Source organism: Rousettus aegyptiacus, unplaced genomic scaffold (assembly GCF_014176215.1).
Source record: "Rousettus aegyptiacus isolate mRouAeg1 unplaced genomic scaffold, mRouAeg1.p scaffold_m13_p_18, whole genome shotgun sequence".
Lineage (NCBI taxonomy): Eukaryota > Metazoa > Chordata > Mammalia > Chiroptera > Pteropodidae > Rousettus > Rousettus aegyptiacus.
Window position 1 is genome coordinate 14718369 of NW_023416293.1, and position 18412 is coordinate 14736780.

The window sequence follows — 18412 nt, forward strand, 5'->3', positions numbered from 1 at the left end:
CACGTCCCTGGGCTTGGGGTGTCGTCGGCTCCCGCCGTAGGTAACCGGGCTTCCGGAGCGCTCTGGCCTTGGCCCGCACAGGGCCACCCACTGAAGGCTCTTACAGCTAGGAAACCTGTTCCTTCTCTGTAGGTAGTGAAGTGTAGAGAGCCGGTCACTGGCCGGGTCGGTGGGCTCTTGGACCAGAAAAGAGCATTCGACATGTGCGATACACCCCTCTCGTGTGACGAGTGTGAATGTTCTCCCGTCAAACCTATTGTATTGAGAAAATCGCTGTCAAGAGTGACAGCTGACCCGTAGTAAAAGTGGCGTCTACTAGCAGTCAGTGACCGTGCTGCTGGCTTCGATGGAGCGCTTGCTTCTCGTCAGAGAGGAGAGGCTGGGGGCTGGACGCTGTTCGAGATGCAGACGGGTTGAGGTCTCCCCGTGGGTGCAGAGGGGCGTGCGAGCCGGGTCGGCGGCTCAGGCCCCAGCTTCACGGCCTTTCAGATTAAAGTGTGGACGGCCAACCCCCAGCAGTTCGTGGAGGACGAGGACGATGACACTTTCTCATACACTGTCAGGATCGCAGCGCAGGACCTGCTGCTGGTAAGGGCGCCTCCTGCCTCAGCCCCCGTCACAGCCCCCGCTCCCTCCTCCTCCTGTACACCTGACCAAGCCCAGCGGGGTCGGCGGCGCCTGTGCCCTAGGCATTTGGGGGTGACAGGAGAGCGTCTCGAACGGAGTCCAAGACTCAGGTCCCAGAGCCACGCTCTTGGCTCTGGTTCCCAAGTAAACATTCGGGCGAGAGTTGTGCCGAGGACAGGTGCCCGATGCACCGGGTGGCGCCATCAGGACTGTTCCTGTCGCACAAAGCAGAGCTTGGCAAGCTTAAGACAAACGCAGGGCTGCTGGGGGCAGCGCCCAGGCCCCTGTTCCCGTGCTCCCCGGCTCTGGCAGGGGCTGGGATGGGCTCTAGGCTGCAGTTCCGTGGGGTGGGAGAGTGGGTCTCGTCACTGGCGAATGCTGCTGGCCCCGTGACAGTGCTGGGGCACCTAGGCAAGGTCATGCTGAGTCCCGATGGGTAGATGGGCCTCTGTTCCCCGCCTGGCTCCCAGGGAACGCTCCCCGGCCTGTCATCCGTCGAAGCCGGGCCAGGCCGCTCGCGCAGACTCTGGCCCAAGGGTCTGAGCGTGTCATCGGCTGTGTGGCCCCTGCGCGCAGCAGAGACGTGGGTGCGGCTCCGATGTCGTCAGGGACCGTCAGCTAGCGGTTCGTAGTTTTCGTGCACCTCCTCGGAGCTCAGCACGTGTACGCGAAGGCGTTTGGAGCATTCCGTTGGCAATCTCATGGGCGACTCAGATGGGTTCGATTCGCACAGAGGGATTTATGAGCATCCCCCCCCCCCCAGGCTGTGGCCACTGATTTCCAGAACGAGAGTGCAGCGGCCCTGGCCGCCGCGGCCACTCGGCATCTGCAGGAGGCTGAGCAGACCAAGGACAGCGGTGCCGAGCACTGGTGAGAGCGCGCAGCACGGGCCCCGTGGCGGGTCCGCCGGGGCCTCGGGGCCTCGGGCCCAAGCAGGCGGAGCCTCGCTCCGAGCCCTCTGTCCTGACGGTTCTTTTTAACCCCGAAACTATCCGTTGAGATACTTTTATTTTACCCTTTTTAAAAAGCCCTGGAAGGAAGGACCGTTGCTTTGTTTTTAATCGGGAGGCAAGTGCTCTCGTCAGGGCCCTTGGGTGGCGTCGTGCCAGAGACTCTCCTGACGCCTTCCGCAGCGTGCCTCACCAGCTCTGGTGCCCCCGCCGCAGGTGGAAGGTGCACGAGGCGTGCATGCTCGCGCTCGGCTCGGTGAAGTCCGCCGTCACGGACAGCGTGAAGAGCGGCCGGGTGCACTTCGACATGCACGGCTTCCTGACCCGCGTCGTCCTCGCAGACCTCAGCCTCTCAGGTAGGTCTCCGTGTGGCGCCCGCAGGCTGGGCGCCCGCAGACCCGCCGTCCGCTCAGTCGCACGTGAGACAGGTGAGCCAGGTACGTGCGTGTCCTTCGGGGGCCGTTCTTTCCATCCTGGAACGCAAACCCACCAGACCCCGTGAAAGAGCCAGAGCGCTTGGCTCGAGCCTCGCCAGCTGAGCGGTGCTGTCGCCTCGTGCGCGGCGCGTCCTGCCGGGCCGGTGCTCGGGGTCGGGCGTCGGGGCGAACGCAGGTCTGCTGGCTGTGCGCGAGGGCCCGGCCTGGGTCCTGCTCTCCTTACCACGCCGGAAGGCGGGCGGCCTCCGTCCGGCCCCCTCTTCCCGTTTGTTTCCGGTCATCTTTTCAAACTGTTCTTGGCCAGGGTCCAGTGATTCAATGTGCTGTTCCCGCGACTGCGTGGCCTCTGCCGAGAGGCGAGACCCTCCGGTCGCCGGGTTGGGCTCGGTGGCGGTCGCCCACGCCGCGTCTCCCCCCAGCAGCCAGCCCCGCCCCGACGTGCGGTCCCTGCACTCGCATCGTGGGACTGGGCGTGGTTCGCGGCCTCGTCCGCTCCCTGTGCCTGCTCCACGGGCAGCCCTTGGCGTAGCACAGGCCACTGGAAAACGTTCCACACTGGCCAGTCGGTCACTGGCTGTAGGGTGTCTCGCTTCAGCCCACGCGGGTGCCCTGGTTCCCCACGCTCACCGTGCCCTGCTTCCTGTCGCCGCCGCGTGAGGGGCGGTCGGAGCGCGCAGACCACGCCTGGCGCCTCCGCCCGCGCCGCCTCGCACGCGGCCGGCTCTCCGTGTTCCGTGTTGAGCGGGAGTGCTGCCGCGTCTCAAACCCATCAGCGTGTCTTTCTGTAGAATCTGCCGTAGCAAAGACTTTCCAGCAATTCGTGGAGATTCGAGAATGTTCAGTGTCGAGGCCAGGAGAGGGCTTAACGCACAGAACATTTTAAGCTGCTCGTACCTCAGAGCTCTTCTGCTGCAGCCGTTTTTAAACCTCTTGGTCTCAGGACTCTTTCATACTCTTAAAAAGCATCAGTGGACGCAAAAAGATTTTCCTGTGGGTCTCACGTGTCGGTGTTTAACACTTTAGAAAGGGAAACGGAGTTGTTTTGGAAGTACAAGGAATGCAAGCCATGGGCTGTCCGAGCCGGGGTGTCGCACAGCGGGTAGCCTCTGGAAAACCGCACGGTGCGCTCGAAAGAGAACGAGAGGACAGGCCTGTCCCGGGACCACTGTGAAACCAGTTGTCACTCTGGGCCTCCTGGGAGTCCCTGCCACGCTCGGAGGACTGCCACCGCGCTGTCTGAGTTAGCGTTGGTACCAGACTGGCTCGGTTTGTTGGCTTCCGTTCAGTAAGTCCCATCAACGGGGTGGCATTGTGCACGTAGCCACATTAAGCCTCATTAAGCCTGTGGCAGGCTGAGCCAGTCGAGTCCCTGCCCTCGAGCTGCGACAGCGGGCAGGATGGTCTTCCGTCCCAGGTGGCCGGAAGAGCAGATAAAACGTGTATCACGTGAGAACCGAAGGCGTCGGGTCCCAGCGCACAGGGGGAGTGAGGGCTCCGTCAGCGGGAACGACGGGGCGGGCAGCGCAGTTGCCGGATTAGTCCCGAGTGTAGGAGCCAGGAAGGGAGATCGTGGGCTCATGGTGCTGGGGGCACCCTCCGCGGGGCAGGCTGGGGGTTGCGCATGTGAGTGGGTGCTCGCGCTCTGGTCTGTAGCGTCCAGGGGTGCTTGAGAGCGGCAGAGCTGGCCTTTTGAGGACTAACTAGCCGTGCGGGTAGGGACGGGGAGAGCGGGGTGGGAACGGCCGGTTGGTCTTTGGGGCCTAAGAACAGTCAAGATCCACCTTGCCAACAGTGAAGAGTGAAACTGGGGCGGTGGCCACGGCCGCTCGCTCTGTCACCCGCGTTGGCGTCTGCTGGTGTCTCGTCGCTGAGCAGCGGGGGCGGGGAGGAGGCCGGCCAGGGCCCAGGGACTCGCGCTGTCCGCGCCCTAACTGCTCTCTCTTCCTCCCAGCGTCTCCTTTCCTCTTGGGTCGGGCACTCTGGGCTGCCAGTCGGTTCACTGTTGCTATGTCCCCTGAATTGATCCAGCAGTTCCTCCAGGCAACAGTCAGTGGTCTTCATGAGACGCAACCCCCGTCAGTTCGGATCTCTGCTGTGAGAGCCATCTGGGGGTGAGTACGGTGCCGTGGGCCGGAAACCTCTTCCAGAGACGACGGCTCAGGGTGGGCGCCTGGACAGCAGCCAGCCAGGGCTCCTGTTGCTCGGCACTTCCTGGGGACAGGCCCCTGCACAGCGCGTGCGGGGAGGCCCGGGAGCGAGGCCGGACCAGGAGCGCGGCTTCTGCGCGCCCAGGTGCGTCCCCTTCCCCCGGCTGCTCGTTCCCTGTGAGGCACCGGCGCTGCGGCCGCCCGGCCAGCCCCCTGAGAGGTGTGTGCTGGCTCGGGGCTCACAGCAGTGGCGGCAGCAGCGGGAAGAGGGCCCAGGTCCCTCTGCAGACCCATCACCGGAACTGGCGCAGCGACCCGGAGTCGCCGTCGTTTCTTCTGGGCTCGCCTGTCACAGCTGGCATGCGGTGGCTCAGCTAGCCACTGATCTACGTTCCCACCCAGGTCGGGGCCATCGTTTTAAAGTCCACACGTAGGCGTCTCAGTGGAACCCTAAAACGACCTAAAGCCCACCTTCCACCGCCCGTGCTGCTCCCCTTCTGAAGCAGAGGCCGCGTGCCGGGCTCCGATGAGGGCAGTGACGTCGGCAAGGGGCCGAGTGCGGCCCCCCGACGCACGCCCCCTCCCAGCAGCGCTTCGGCGTCAGCCCCCGGCACACGCCCTTGTGGGAGCCGACCCGGAGGAGGCGCGCCCTGGGGCCCAGCGCCGTCCAGGGACTGGGGGCCGCTGGGACATGCTGCCCCCGATAGCACCATGCGCCGAGGACTTGACTGTGGCCCTGTGTGGCCTGGGTTCTGTCACTAGTGCCGTAAACCAAGGGCCCCAGGAAGGTCTCGCCTGCCTGCGTGTTGAGTGATCGGAACCTGACCTTGGCCCCTGGGGACTTGCAGTGGCCTGTGAACTGCCTTTAGCCCGTCAGCTGTGGGCTGAGAGCCCCTGGGGCGCAAGGAGACGGACAGCATGGACGAGAGCACCCTCCTGGGAGTCCAGTGGTCCCCAGAGACGGTCCAGCGATGCCCCGCAGATGGGAGGCAGCAGCGCGAGGAAGCGGGGCTCCTCCCAGGAAGGCTGTCCGCGCCCAGCCCCCGAGACCCAGGGTCTGTGACTGCGTCCCCCGGTTCAGAACTGAGAAGGGCTGTGCAGGGGCCCTCAGCGGGCCCAGGGGAACACGGCAAGACAGCTCCGTGAAGCCAGGAGAACTGCGCCGAGGAAAGACGTTCACCCGAGACCTAGACGTCACGAAGGCGGAGCTGAAGAGCAGGGTGGATGACGGCCAGCCTCTGAGCGCGGGGGGGGGGGGGGGGGGGGATAGGGGCGGGGCCAGCGGCGAGGGCCCGCAGGTGCCCAGAAGGAGGTCACGCGTGCCCGCTGGTGCACGGAGCCCCAGGGTGAATGTGCAGCCTCTTCCTGGGCGTCATTTTTCTGTGAAGACTTTGTTGTGTGGTGAAGAAGAAATTAGGTGTTCGGAACAGAAAAGTGCGAGGTACCTCGGTCTCCACAGTGAAGTCTGGCCTCCCTTGGCATGGCACATTGGAGTCCCGGTGCGGTCTCTGCCAGTTTCAAGCTCATCAGGAGGGCGGGAGGCCCAGGGTCAGGGGCCAGCCAGGCCAAGTCGAGGCCGGGCCAATGCTGAGGTGTGCGAGCCGGGCGAGCTGAGCGGGAGCAGCGTGCTCCGGCCTGGGACACGGAGTTTGCAGACAGCCTGGGGTCAAAGGCCACGGTTTCATTTGCCGCTGGGGACCTTGGAACCCAGCGACTGACACTAACATGGGGTTCTAAGACACCGAAAATTTTTTTTAACATTTCTTGAGCCTCATTTCTATCCTAGGTTTTTTAACATCCAGAACAATGTTTTTATTGGCTTTTACTGTCACTCTGAAGATAAACCAAAGTAAAAGCTTAGTATATTTTTAGTGATTATATCCATTGGACACGGTAAGCAGCATCCAGGGAGTATTTATTGACTGAATAAGACGTAACAAGGTAGAGCTACATGTAAAAACTTTAAATCCTATAAATACTACATGTGTACAGAGACTGTTTATACAAATTGGTCTCATTTTAGGATGCAAAAAAACCCAAAACGTAGAAAAACTTTATAACGAAGTTAAAAAAGTCTCCTACTAAATGATAGTTACGTTGGAAAAGACGTTAAAATATCACATTCAGAAAATAACAAGAATCTCCGTCAGACTCAGGACAGTGGCTGAGGCGGCAACCTGAGGAATAGTGAGGTGTCTGTCCTCGTAGCCGGGCTGTGACCATGTCCTCGTAGCCGGGCTGTGACCACGTGCCTGGCATGTCCTGGAAGCAGGTGTGGGAGAGGGGTGGCGGGAGCGCCAAAGGAAACAGACCGTAGAGTCGGGCGTGCGGCTATTCACGAAATTTGCCGTAGAAAGACACGGAAACCACGCCAGCAACAGCTTCTGCAGCTGCGCGCAAAAACGGTGCCCTGTGCCACTGACGGGAGCCCCGCCGTCCGGGGCCCCGGGGAGTCACTGTCCCTTGTCTGTCTCCCCAGCTACTGTGACCAGCTGAAAGCCTCGGAGAGCACCCACGTCCTGCAGCCCTTCCTCCCCGGCATCCTGGATGGCCTCATCCACCTGGCGGCACAGTTCAGCTCCGAGGTCCTCAGCCTGGTGCTGGAGACGCTGTGCACCGTCTGCACGGTGGACCCGGTGTTCACGGCCAGCGCGGAGAGCAAAGTCTGCCCCTTCGCCATCGCCGTCTTCCTCAAGCACAGCAACGGTACGGGGGCCGCGCAGCGCCCGTGGCCGGCGGCCTTCAGCTGATGAGCAGGGAGAGTGGCCATCAGTCGGCGGGCGGAGCGGCGAGCGCCTGTCGCCGTCCGGCTCCCTGCTGATGCGAGCGGGGACCCGGCGGTTCAGAACTGACAGCAGGGGGGCGTCGAGGCTCTGGCTCAAAAGCTTTCTGAGCACAGAGGCCACTGAGGAGGGGTGTGCAGAGGGCCCCGACAGGGTGTCCCCCGTGCCTTCGTGGTCATGGGGCTCGGAAGTAGCAGGTTAATTATAGCCGTGAAGTGGGACAGCGTGCAGCCCCTAAAGAGTCAGACTTCAGAGAAGTGTGCACAGCTCTGGGGAGCAGACGCCCAGTGTGAGAGGCGCATACACAGCTCTCCAGGGCATGCGGAGCAGGGTCCCAGGTCTCCGTGGTGTTCTAGAAAGCAACGTGTAGAGTTACGTGTAGAGAAGGGTCGAGACGTCAGGGGCGCTTGTCGCTGGGTGCTGGAATCGCGGGCTTCCCTCTCTACTCCCCAGCTCTTCCCGCCCCGCATTTCTGCAGACGGGCCTCGGTAGTTCTTCACGACCAGAAGGAAGGTGGAGGCTGCTCGTTTCTAAAGGCGGCGGAGCTTGGAGTGCGTACCGGGCTTGGCCGTGCCGAGCACTTGATCGGACGCGCTCTCTCAAAGTGTGTCCCGGAGCGGTCCCCACGTCGTGCTCCATACATCACATTCTCTGCAGCCGTCACCCAGTAGTCCCTAAGACACTGTGCCAGCTTCCTTTCCCACTTTTTGTCGCAAGCAGCATGGTGGCGGTCTTGCAGCACGTGCCCTAGCGTGCGGGGCGTGTGTTTTCCGTGCTGGCCCAGAGGACGCCACTCTACACGGGTCACGTGGCTCAGGCTGCGTCCCACCTGGTCACAAGCCCTGCTTTCTGGGGGTCTTCCCTGCTGTCCTGGACAGTGGCTTTGGGTGTGCGTTTTGTCTGTCGTGACTGCCCCGGGAGGTGGCCAGGACCCCTCCACACACGGGAGCCTAGGGGTAGCCGGTGTGGAGGTGCCGTCCAGGCCTCCCAAGGCAGAGACGTTCAAGACTCGCCCCAGAAAGGAGCCAGGCTGGGGTGTAGGAGCAGCTTTTGCTGACTTGTCCCTGACGCGGTGACACCACACACCGTGCCTCTCGGGGACTCGGCACCTCTCCAGTGGTTCCTGGAGTTCGTCACGTGGCCCCCCAGGTCCCAGGCCCAGGACGTGGAATCCAGGCAGAAGCTGTCAGGTTGGGCTGGGGCCAGCAGGGCCTGCGGACCAAAGGGCGGGTCCCGTGTTGCCTCGTCCTCTCCAGACCCCGTTGTCGCCTCGCTGGCTCAGGACATCTTCAAGGAGCTGTCGCAGATTGAAGCCTGCCAGGGCCCGATGCAGATGCGGCTGATCCCGACGCTCGTCAGCATCATGCAAGCGCCGGCCGACAAGCTGCCCGCCGGGCTGTGTGCGGTGAGCGCCCGCGGCGCAGGCCCGCCCCGTGGGGTGGTGGGGGCTCCTGCGGCTTTAGGAACGTGGGCTTGTCTCAGAGGCGCCTCAGTGAGCGGGGCAGAGCACCCCCAGTGCCCCGCGCCACGGAGCCTGTCGCCTGGCTGTCCCGTCCCAGACAGGCACCGCCCACCCCGGCCGGTGGCGCGAGGAGCCGTGAGGAAGCAGGGAGCACGGCCCGCCTTCTCGCCTGTCGTTTTCTTTCAGAAACTCACTTTTCGTTAGCGAGCGTCCTCTGGGTCGCTGCGTGCGCCTACACCGTGCGGACCGGGGTGCAGGCACCCTGCCCCACCCGAGGCCGTGCTGACGCTCCCCTTCCTGTCCTCAGACGGCCATCGACATCCTGACGACAGTGGTGCGGAGCACGCAGCCGCCCCTCTCCCAGCTGCTCATCTGCCAGGCCTTCCCCGCCGTGGCCCAGTGCACCCTGCACACAGACGACAACGCCACCATGCAGGTGCCAGCCCAGGGGGCGGAGGGGGCAGCTCCCCGGCACGGGCTCCGGCCGCAGGCGCCCGTCACTGTGCAGCGGCGAGACGCGGGCACCCCGACACGGGGGGGCTGCCGACACCCGGCCGGGCCGCGATGCGGGCCCCCGGGCGTTCCTTCTGCTAGTCGGCGAAGCCGCCGGCTCCTGGCAGCTTTCGCATGGTCGCGGCCCCCCCGTCACTGCGTCTCAGACGTGTTTTCGGTGTCAGAGGCGGGTCTTCGGGGGGGGGGGGGCTCTGATTGCTCAGCCATCGCCCCCTGCGACCAGACGGGCAGCTTCGAGACGGCCGGTCAGGCAGGGCGGGGAGCGCGGGCGTGCGGGGCTGTCTCCGTGAGCCGCTGGCGGACGGTGCAGCGCCAGCCCCGCAGCCGAGGGCCTCCCGGCCGCGGCCGCTGAGCGCACCCCGCCCCGTCTCCCCAGAACGGCGGCGAGTGCCTGCGGGCCTACGTGTCCGTGACGCTGGAGCAAGTGGCCCAGTGGCACGACGAGCAGGGCCACAACGGGCTGTGGTACGTGATGCAAGTGGTGAGCCAGCTGCTGGACCCCCGCACCTCCGAGTTCACGGCGGCCTTTGTGGGCCGCCTCGTCTCCACGCTCATCTCCAAGGCCGGGCGGGAGCTGGGCGAGAATCTGGACCAGATCCTGCGCGCCATCCTCAGCAAGATGCAGCAGGCGGAGACGCTGAGCGTCATGCAGGTGGGGCGGGGCGGGAGTGGGCGCACCGCCTTGAGCCCCGGCCCCTCGAGCCCCGGCCCCTCGAGCCCCCGGCCCCTCGAGCCCCGGCCCCTCGAGCCCCCAGCCCCTCGAGCCCCGGCCCCTCGCTGACAGCCCGTGCAGAACAGTCGGGTACAGTCGTCGCGTGCGGCCGGAGCCCCATATCTCGGCTCCTCGTGGCCAGCCGCCCCCCTGGCGTCTCCGGCCTGAGTTCGTGTCCTTTGGCCCCCAGTCCCTGATCATGGTCTTCGCCCACCTGGTGCACACCCAGCTGGAGCCCCTGCTGGAGTTTCTCTGCAGCCTCCCCGGGCCGACCGGGAAGCCAGCGCTGGAGTTCGTGATGGCGGAGTGGACGGGCCGGCAGCACCTGTTCTACGGGCAGTACGAAGGCAAAGTCAGGTGGGCCTCCCCTCCCCCTCCCCGCGTCAGGAGTTTTGTCGGGCATTTTCAGCTCCCTGTCCCTTTGTTGCTGACCTGTGTGTGACCAGAATGGCTGCCACCCAAGAGTCCCAAAGGATAGCCCCACGAGAATCGTGTCTTCTCTGTGTCGGACAGAGCGCGGTCTGTCTCGGGCTTGGCCTAGCCACTGCCTCGTCCTGGGAAACCCTGGCTCTGTCGCTCGCGTCCTGGGCATTCCCCGCCCCTCATCAGCTGTTGGACCTCCCTGCTGGAACTGTGCTGCACAGCTCCTGCTGCGGGCCGGCCTGGGCGCGAAGTCCCGCCCTGGGCCGAGCCCGCTCCTCCCTACTGGGAGCCAGCTGCGAGCCTCCCGGGGTGCACACTGGGCGGGGGGGCTGCGGGTACTGGCTGAGTGTGGCTCTCGGCCCTCCCCTCCAGCTCTGTGGCCCTGTGCAAGCTGCTGCAGCACGGCATCAACACGGACGACCGGCGGCTGCAGGACATCCGCGTGAAGGGCGAGGAGCTGTACAGCATGGACGAGGGCGTGCGCACCCGCTCCAAGTCGGCCAAGAGTGGGTGCCCTGGGGTGTCTCTTCACACTGTAACTGTTAGCGACGGGTCTGGCCAGAGGCAGAAACTGGGGCAGGGTGGGGCGGCCCCCGCCCGTTGCTGGTCGTTGCCAAGCACCACGCCTGGCACCAGGGGCCCGGCTCCCAGCTGCGGCTATGGCTGCCGAGTCGCGTCCGGCAGGTCTCGGTCATCGGGTCCCCCTGGCCTCTGACGCCAGTGATCCGTAGGTCCTGAGTGCAGAGCTGGCTCTGGAGCAGTAGCTTTGTGGTCACCTGTGCTGCCCGTCCAGCCGCAGGTCCTGGGGACAGGCGGGCCCTCTGCACGGTCACGTCGTTTCCAGGCCGTGTTATGGGCAAAAGCCTGTCACCTTTAATCCCTGATAGAACGCTCCTGACCTCCCTGCCGACCCCAGGCACGAGGAAATTGTGTTTCCTAAATCGCTCTCTGGCGGCAAGAGGATGGGGGACAGTGGCAGAAATGACCCGGTGACGTCCGGCTCTTTTTCCCAGACCCTGAGCGCTGGACAAACATCCCTTTGCTGGTCAAGATCCTCAAGCTGATCATCAACGAGCTGTCCACCGTGATGGAGGCCAATGCTGCCCGCCAGGCCGCGCCCACGGAGTGGGGCCAAGGTGCTGGGCCCTCGCCCCGGGCGCCGTGACCGGCAGCCCACGCTGACGGGGCCCGAGTCCTGACTGGTCTGCGCGTCCCCAGGGTCTCTGAGATGCTGGCGCGTGCACTCGCATCCCTGGCGCACGGGCAGCTGCTGTGGGCCCTGCCCCGTGGCCGCCCCGGCAGGCCCCGCTGCAGAAACCCTCCGGGCGTGGGTCCCCGCCTGTTTGGGGGGCATCCGCGCACATCCCCCCAGCTGCTTCTCGTCTCCGCGCAGACGATTCCAATGACATGTGGGAGGACCCGGAGGAGGACGAGGAGGAGGAGGAGGACGGGCTCGCTGGCCAGCTCTTGTCTGACATCCTTGCCACAAGCAAATACGGTGAGCGACTGGGGGACCGCGCATGGCCCCTGCACCCCGGCCCCGGGGGCGGGCACAGGGGTGGCGCCCAGGTGGCCTCACCCTGACCCGCGCACGGGGCCGTGTCTGGCAGAGGAGGACTACTACGAGGACGACGAGGAGGACGACCCCGACGCCCTGAAGGACCCTCTCTACCAGATCGACCTGCAGGTGAGCCCGTCCTCAGACGCAGCTCGCCGGGGCGGTGTGCCCAGCCTCAGGACAGCCGCGCGGCCTCAGGGCGGCGTGCTGCTGCCGTGCCGCGTGGTCGTGGGCTTTGCCGGCCTGGGGCCTGGCGCCTCCCGTGCGTGTCCGTGTCGCGACCCCAGACCCAGCGTCCCGGGGCTGCGTCGTGACAGTCCTGGGCGCGGTGTGATGCACGTCTCCCCGTGGGCCAGACCCGAGAAAGTAGGGAGCTGGCCCTCGGGGCGCCACGTGCGGGGCCGCTTGGGGTCTCGTGCCGGTGCCCGCGGGTGACGCCGCCTCCCCCCGCAGGCGTACCTCACGGACTTCCTCTGCCAGTTCGCCCAGCAGCCGTGCTACCCCGTGTTCTCAGGCCACCTCAACGACAGCGAGCGGCGGGTGCTGCAGGCCATCGGCGTCTAGAGCATGGCCATCGCCTCGGGGCCTCCGCCTGCCCGGCAGCCCGGAGACGCGCGGCCCTCGGCCTTCGCAGGGCGACGTAGGCGGCCGTCCGGACCACGCTCTCCAGTGCCGTCACCTAGCAATGCTGGAACAAAGGACAGTCCTCGGCGTCCCCCTGAAGCTCCCCACCTGAGACTCCCCCACCCCCACCCCCACTGCGGCCACCTCTGTCCCTCGAGCCGCCTGCTGGCCAGTCCAGGGGCGCGTGCCCACGGGGTCCTGCGCCCATGCGTCGCTCACCCCACCACGGGCAGGCTGGCGTGACTGTCCCCCCAAAGCGGCAGGCTCCTCGCCGATGCTCGCTGGACACCTGCCGTGTGGTGGGGGGAGCGGCCTGGGGGGAGGCAGACGCACGTGCGCGCGGGGCCCTCGGTGGGCGTGAGGAGCGCGGCTCGCGGCAGCGTCTGGGGCCGGCTCCTCCCCGCCGCACAGGGCACCAAGGGCTCCCGCCTCTCTGCATGACGGCCCCCCCCAAGCTGTTCCTGTGTGTGCGCACGCGCCGCACGAAAGAAGCCAGGCAGATGGCAATTTGTTTTTCCTTTTTTAGGAAAAAAAAAACGGGAAAACAGATTTTCTTAAAAGCCCGCTGACCTGACTGTATTTGATGAGCCTCTCCCATGTGCAGCCACACAGCCAGGCAGTCACATGACCTCCCCCTCCCCCCCACAAAAGTGTCGAGAGTCGTTAAGCTGTAGACCTCGAATGGGCAGCGTGTATTTTTCTAGGCGAGTAACGGAATCTTTACACACGACTCGGGCCGCGTGGCACAAGTGTCTGCCCCCGCCCGCTTCCTGAGGACAGCGAGGCCGGGAAGGACAGGGCGGAACCGCGTGCATCTTGCATCTCGGCTGACCCGGCTCGAGGTCACCCGTCCAGTCGGGGGTCCCCAGGCGAGGGCCGCTAACCAGGAGGACGTAGTGTGCCGTGGGTTCGGCGCGGGAATGCGGGTCGGAAGCCACGGGCGGGGAGGCGAGGCGAGGCGTCCCGCCCAGACGGGAGACGAAGTGGGAAGCGGATGAGCCTCCGTCCTGAAGGAAGGGGCCGTGGCCGGCGACCCTCCAGGACCGGCGCGGAGCTGGAGCATCTCGTGGCTAACTGCGACGTGGTGCCGCCGGGTGTCCCTGGCCCTGGCCGCCGTGTCGCGTGGCAGCGCCTGTCTCGGAGAGCCTGAGGACGTGCGCTCACAGCTTCCAAGGCCGTCCTGCCTCCGCCTCCCGCTGTCCTCGCCGTGGGGGCGTGGTCCGTGACGCTGGGGAAGTGGTGGCAGTCTGGCCCAGTGTGCGCCTTACGGACTCGCTCCGCACTTGACCCCAGGGCGGTGCCCGTGGTTCCCGTGCTGAAGGCCCCTCAAGCCAGACCGTCCCTCTGTTTGGGTGCAGAATGGCCTTGGGCCAGCAGCGCTGGGCCGCCGAGTGTGGGGGGCTCAGGGCCCCGCAGATGACAGTGACGTGGGCCCTCTGCGTCTGGGTCCCAGAAGGGCCCTCTTCCCGCTCTCCTGGCTTCTGGGGACCGCTGGGCCTTCGCCTCAGAAGAATTCGTCCTGAAGGAGGAGACCGGTGACGGCGGGGTCGCCCCTGGGTGTGCGGCCACCTCCTGTGTTTCCAGTGTCCCCCGCATGTCCCTTCACGCCAGCGTCCCAGCGGGCGCCCGGTGGGTGTTGGGCCCCCCTGTCGAGGCCACCCCCAGGGCCGGGCGGGGACACGGAGGGACCTGCTCGAGACCAGCGGTGCTGAGCACGGGGCGGTGCCAGCTCCCGTCCTGACGCCCGTCTGGCCGCAGAGGACGCGCCTCGGTCCAGAAAGGGCAGGTGGGCCGGTCAGAAGGAGCTGACAGTCGCCGTGAGCCAGGCTGGGGACGTGAAGATGGAACTTGCCACCCTGCCGCCGCGGAGTCCCCTGGCGGGTAGCAGTGGGCACCAGGGCTTCCCAGGAGCCCCTGGACCCTCGGGGAGAGACTGAAGGAGATGAACCGGGGCGAAGGGAGCTGTCGCCCCGGAAGGGAAGCCGACGGCCACGAGTCCGCCCTGCGAGTGACAGCGAGCGCAGTGTGAGGCAGGTGGCTCTCGCACACGAGGATGACCGGTCGTGGGGTGTAGTGGGTGCTCACGACAGGCTTGAGAGCCACGGATGCCAGAGGGGCCGCGGGGCCCAGTCACACCGGGCGCATCTGCACACAAAAGCACTAGGGACGGACGGGCTGCCCGCCAGCCGCTGAGCGGCGGTCCGCGGCCCCTGCCCTGTGGTGGCGCCGAGGGCTTTCTGTGCCTTACCCATCTCAAAAGAGACTTTGAGGCCATTCACAACGGAAGTGTTAGATACGGAGGACAGAGAACCTTTGGGAAAGATAACAATTTAGGAGCCAAACAAATATATCTGCAAGCTATAAAAATACGAGAATCTCAATGTGAGGTTTTTTCAAAAAGCGCAGATGGAAGCATCTGGAAAGGTGGGTGTGGAGTGCCACACTTGCTGACGGTCCTGGGTGCCAGTCATGTGCTTGCGTCGGGAAGTGTCGGCGCGTCTCCTCAGGGCTCCGTGTGGCCCTGGGCGGGCAGCGGGCTCACGTCCAGAGCTGTGGGCGAGAAGGGCCGTCCGTGCCTGGCTGGGGTGCCGAGGACCCCGCTCATGGCTGTCAGATTCATCTGCAGGTGGAAAACCGGGGAGAGGCCCTTGGCTGTGACAGGGAATGCTGGAAGGGGCCGAGGCGGCTTGGGGGACAGGACAGTGCTTTGGAGAACGAGGGGGTCGCCTGGGAGAGACAGGCTGCCCGCGCACGGCCACTTCTGGCCGCCCCGATTCCGTCGTCTGCATAGTAAGGCCGTGGTGCCGGAGCGGCCTGGTCCCCTCCCTTGGAGAGCTGGTCCGGCGGGTCTGTGAGAGCGTGGACGTGGGGCGTGCCCCACTGCCCCAAAGGGCAGGGTGGACGGTGATGCAGAGGGCACCAGGCACGGCCACACGGAGCTGGCGAGCCGGCTCGCCCGGAGTCCTGCGCACGCGCCCGTGCTGCCATGGTTGTCACCTCCGCCTCGCCCACCCACGTCCTGGCCAAAGCCAGGACTCCCGCTCGGGGACAAAGCTAGCTAGCGGGGCCGCAGAGGAGCTTGCAGCAAAGGGCTGTTTGTTATCAGGTCCTTGGTGGGCTGCGTGTCCCAGGTCCCTTCTGGAGCCCTCCCCTTGGTCCTGTCGGGCCCCGTGGAGCGAGGGCACAGGGTCACCGCCCCGCCCGGACTGCAGCTCTGCAGGAGGGGCTCTGGCCAGGGGCAGGAGCCCGGTTCATCCCCGGTCTCATTAGTCACTGGCCGTGTAACCTTGGGTCAGTTTTGTCTTCATAGAACGAGAAGCTGTTGCTACGGATCTAGGGAACAGTGAGAGTGAAGTGGGCTTCGGGACAACGGTTCTCGGTTTCCGAGGCGCCCCTCAGTGTGAACGTGGGGCACACTGCGCACCCCCCGTGCCTCACACTGGCTGGGCGGCACGGCCTTCTGAGACGGGAGGTTTCCCCAGACCTCGCAGGCCCTGGGCCGAGCCCCGCAGGCTCAGCTCGCTGTGACCCCTGCTGGCCAGGGGCACGGCTTCCTGGTCGGTACGGGGACCCCTGCCACGAGTGCAGCAGGGTGAGGCCCGGGTGCTCGTCTCAAGTCCCGAGCGCTTGGTGACCATTCTCATGGCCGGGGTTGCTGCGCTGCCGCTGCCCCTGTCCAGCCCCGCCGAGCCCCTGCGAGGCTGCGGCCAGCGCTGGCATGAGGCGCTGAGACGGGCGGGCCGAGCCCACGGGGCCCCAGGGTCCGAGGGCGTGCACTTCTGGGCGCGCGCCTGCCAGCAGGCGACCCCAGCCAGAAGACCGCGGGCACCAGTGGGCTGTGCGCACGTGTGTGTGCGAGTGTGCGTGAGTGTGCACGAGCGTGGGCACGCAGACGTGCACGCCGGCCGCCTGTCCACCGAGGCGCGTGTGCAGGGGCCGTGCGCGCACGGGCCTCCCCGCCAGCCCGGCGCCGCGGGCCGGGTGCGGAGTGTCGGCGTGTGAGTGCCCACGTGCCCAGACCTGATGGCAGCCGTGGCACTGGGAGGTTGGGCGGGGGACGGCTGGGTCCCCCCGGGGGCAGCTCGGCCGGGTGACGAGGCAGCAGCCCCGGGAGCCGCCCTCTCCTTGCCCGAGTCTGACGTTCCCTGGCCGTGCCGAACAGGTCGCGCCAGCTCGCACCCGGCTCCCTGCCCAGCTCTGCCCAGCAAGGACTGCAGGCCAGGGCGGCAGGCGGCCGGACCGGAGGCGCCAGAGGGCAGGGCCGGGTTGCTCCCCAGGGTCTTCTGGGGGAGGCGGGGGGCTCCTTGTGGAGGCGGCGCCCTCAGCGCTGACCCTGTCCCCTACCGAGGCCGGGTGATTGCAATGACAGGCAACCTCAGGCAGCCAGTGTGCGCACACCCCCAGGCCCCCAGATCCGGCCCCCGGTGGTTCTGCCCGGCTGGGTCCCCATCCATAGCCCTGCAGGTGAGTGGCTGGTCTGGAGCCCCTTGCCCCCCCAGCTCCCAGCCCTGCCCGTCTGTCGCCCCGAGTCCCTCTGCTCCCTCGGGCTGGGCACCTGCAGGCTGGCCCTTGGCAGTCATTCCGAATTCCTCCACTAGGGGTCGGCCAGTCCCTACGCCACCGAGGTTCCACGGGACCAGCCACGTCCCTGGCCCACATGTCTCTGCGCCTGGCCCTGGGGTGCCCAGGGGTCCAACACTCAAGCCACGGCCTGGGCCCTGCCGAGGACAGCCCCCGGGAAGCGGACAGTGAGCTGGGGCTTGGCCAGTTTGCGGGGCAGGTGGGGGTGCTGGACCACGTTCACGGGGGGGGGGGGGAAGGGCGGGAAAGCCGGGGTCTGGGCCCTGCACACCGGCTGTGGGTGGCGAGATGCAGAGAGGGGCCTGGATGAGAGACCCGGGGAGGTCGTGGGCCGGGCATGGCGGCACGTGGCGCTCAGGCTCGGCGCCCTCCGCGCGCGCTGGGTGGTGCCGGCGTCCAGATCCCAAGCCTCTCAGGGCCCCTCGCGTGGCCGCGGTCCCGCCGGAGCCAGGGAGGGCTGGCGGGGCGCGGCGGGAGACTCGGGGACCGCGGGGCACTGCGCGGGGGCGTCCGGGCCGGCAGGAGGCCGGGTTTGCTTTGCCGCCTCTGGACCTCGCGGCTCCAGTCAAAGGTGGGTGCAGACCCTGTCCGGCTCCCGCCTCAGCCTGGTCCTGCGCTCGGGCGGCGGGGTCCGCCGCCCCCCACCAGGTGGCGCTGCGTTCCTGCGTCCGGCCGGCGGCCACTTCTGGCTAGATTGCGTCCTTTTGGTGGAAGGGGCTTGCTAAGGTGGCGGGTTCTGTGGGAGCCTTGGGGTTTGCAGACCAGTCCTGTGGCCCATGCCCGGCCACACGCCAGCCAGGGGCGGAGGGACATCTGGGCTCCCCTCCCTGGGCGGGACGCTGTCAGCAAAACGGAGACAACCCCGGCCTGTGCCTGGGAGCCGTCTGAGCCGTCTCGGCCCCGCAAGATGCAGCGTGGCCAACAGGCCACCACCCTCGGGGCTCTGGACTGGGCCCAGCCCTTGTTTAGCGAGGGTTGGGGGGCAGCAAAGGGCCAAGGCTGTGTCCTGGGACCTGAGCCCTGCTCCCAGGGTGGCCTGCCCTGTGTTTGACCAGACTTAGCACGAGAGTTCCACTTCCCAGCAGGGACCCCATGTCCACCCCCAAGAAGGTGACACTCCCGTGCACCCCCCATGGAGCCCAGGAAACCTTCGGGCGGCAGACTCGGGGCGGCTTTGCCACAGCGCCGAGGGGAGCCAGCATCCCGAGCCGTCGAGCTAGCGGTTCGCCCGTGACGTGCCCCGATGGGCAGCCGCGGGGGCGCCGCTCCCCAGATGCTCTCCTCACGTCTCTGCCCCCCCGGGCCTGTGGCTGCCGTGAGCAGCTGGCCGCTGGCCCACGTCCAGGGGAGTCGGGAGGGAACATGCCCTAATATAGCCACCCAGGCTCCTCTGCCCATCGTCTCCGGCGGCAGGACCGGCCGGGGGCGGCCCCTGCTGAGGCCCGGCCTCCTAGCCTGGACAGCCAGGGCGGTGAGGAGGCCGTCCCCACACTGGACTTGTTTTACGGTCCCCTCGGGGTGGCATGGCTGGGAGCCTGAGTTTCTAGAATCCTCCAGGGAGCCCAGGTGGGCGTCGGACTCACGGCACAGCCACA

The 18412-nt window shown here is 66.5% G+C and overlaps 1 protein-coding gene across 1 annotated transcript in view; it reads left to right on the top strand.

The window, feature by feature from the left end:
• Nucleotides 1–14605, top strand: part of IPO9 (importin 9) — a 29213-nt gene extending 14608 nt beyond the window's left edge. The window contains exons 11-24 of the mRNA XM_016130773.2: nt 490–588; nt 1391–1497; nt 1794–1933; nt 3966–4125; nt 6641–6867; nt 8201–8349; nt 8714–8842; nt 9296–9571; nt 9822–9988; nt 10427–10560; nt 11068–11190; nt 11448–11552; nt 11665–11741; nt 12066–14605. Coding sequence (XP_015986259.2) covers nt 490–588; nt 1391–1497; nt 1794–1933; nt 3966–4125; nt 6641–6867; nt 8201–8349; nt 8714–8842; nt 9296–9571; nt 9822–9988; nt 10427–10560; nt 11068–11190; nt 11448–11552; nt 11665–11741; nt 12066–12176 — 2004 coding nt within the window. The 3' untranslated portion in view covers nt 12177–14605. The remainder of the gene's footprint in view (nt 1–489; nt 589–1390; nt 1498–1793; nt 1934–3965; nt 4126–6640; nt 6868–8200; nt 8350–8713; nt 8843–9295; nt 9572–9821; nt 9989–10426; nt 10561–11067; nt 11191–11447; nt 11553–11664; nt 11742–12065) is intronic.
• The last annotated feature ends 3807 nt before the right edge of the window (nt 14606–18412 follow it).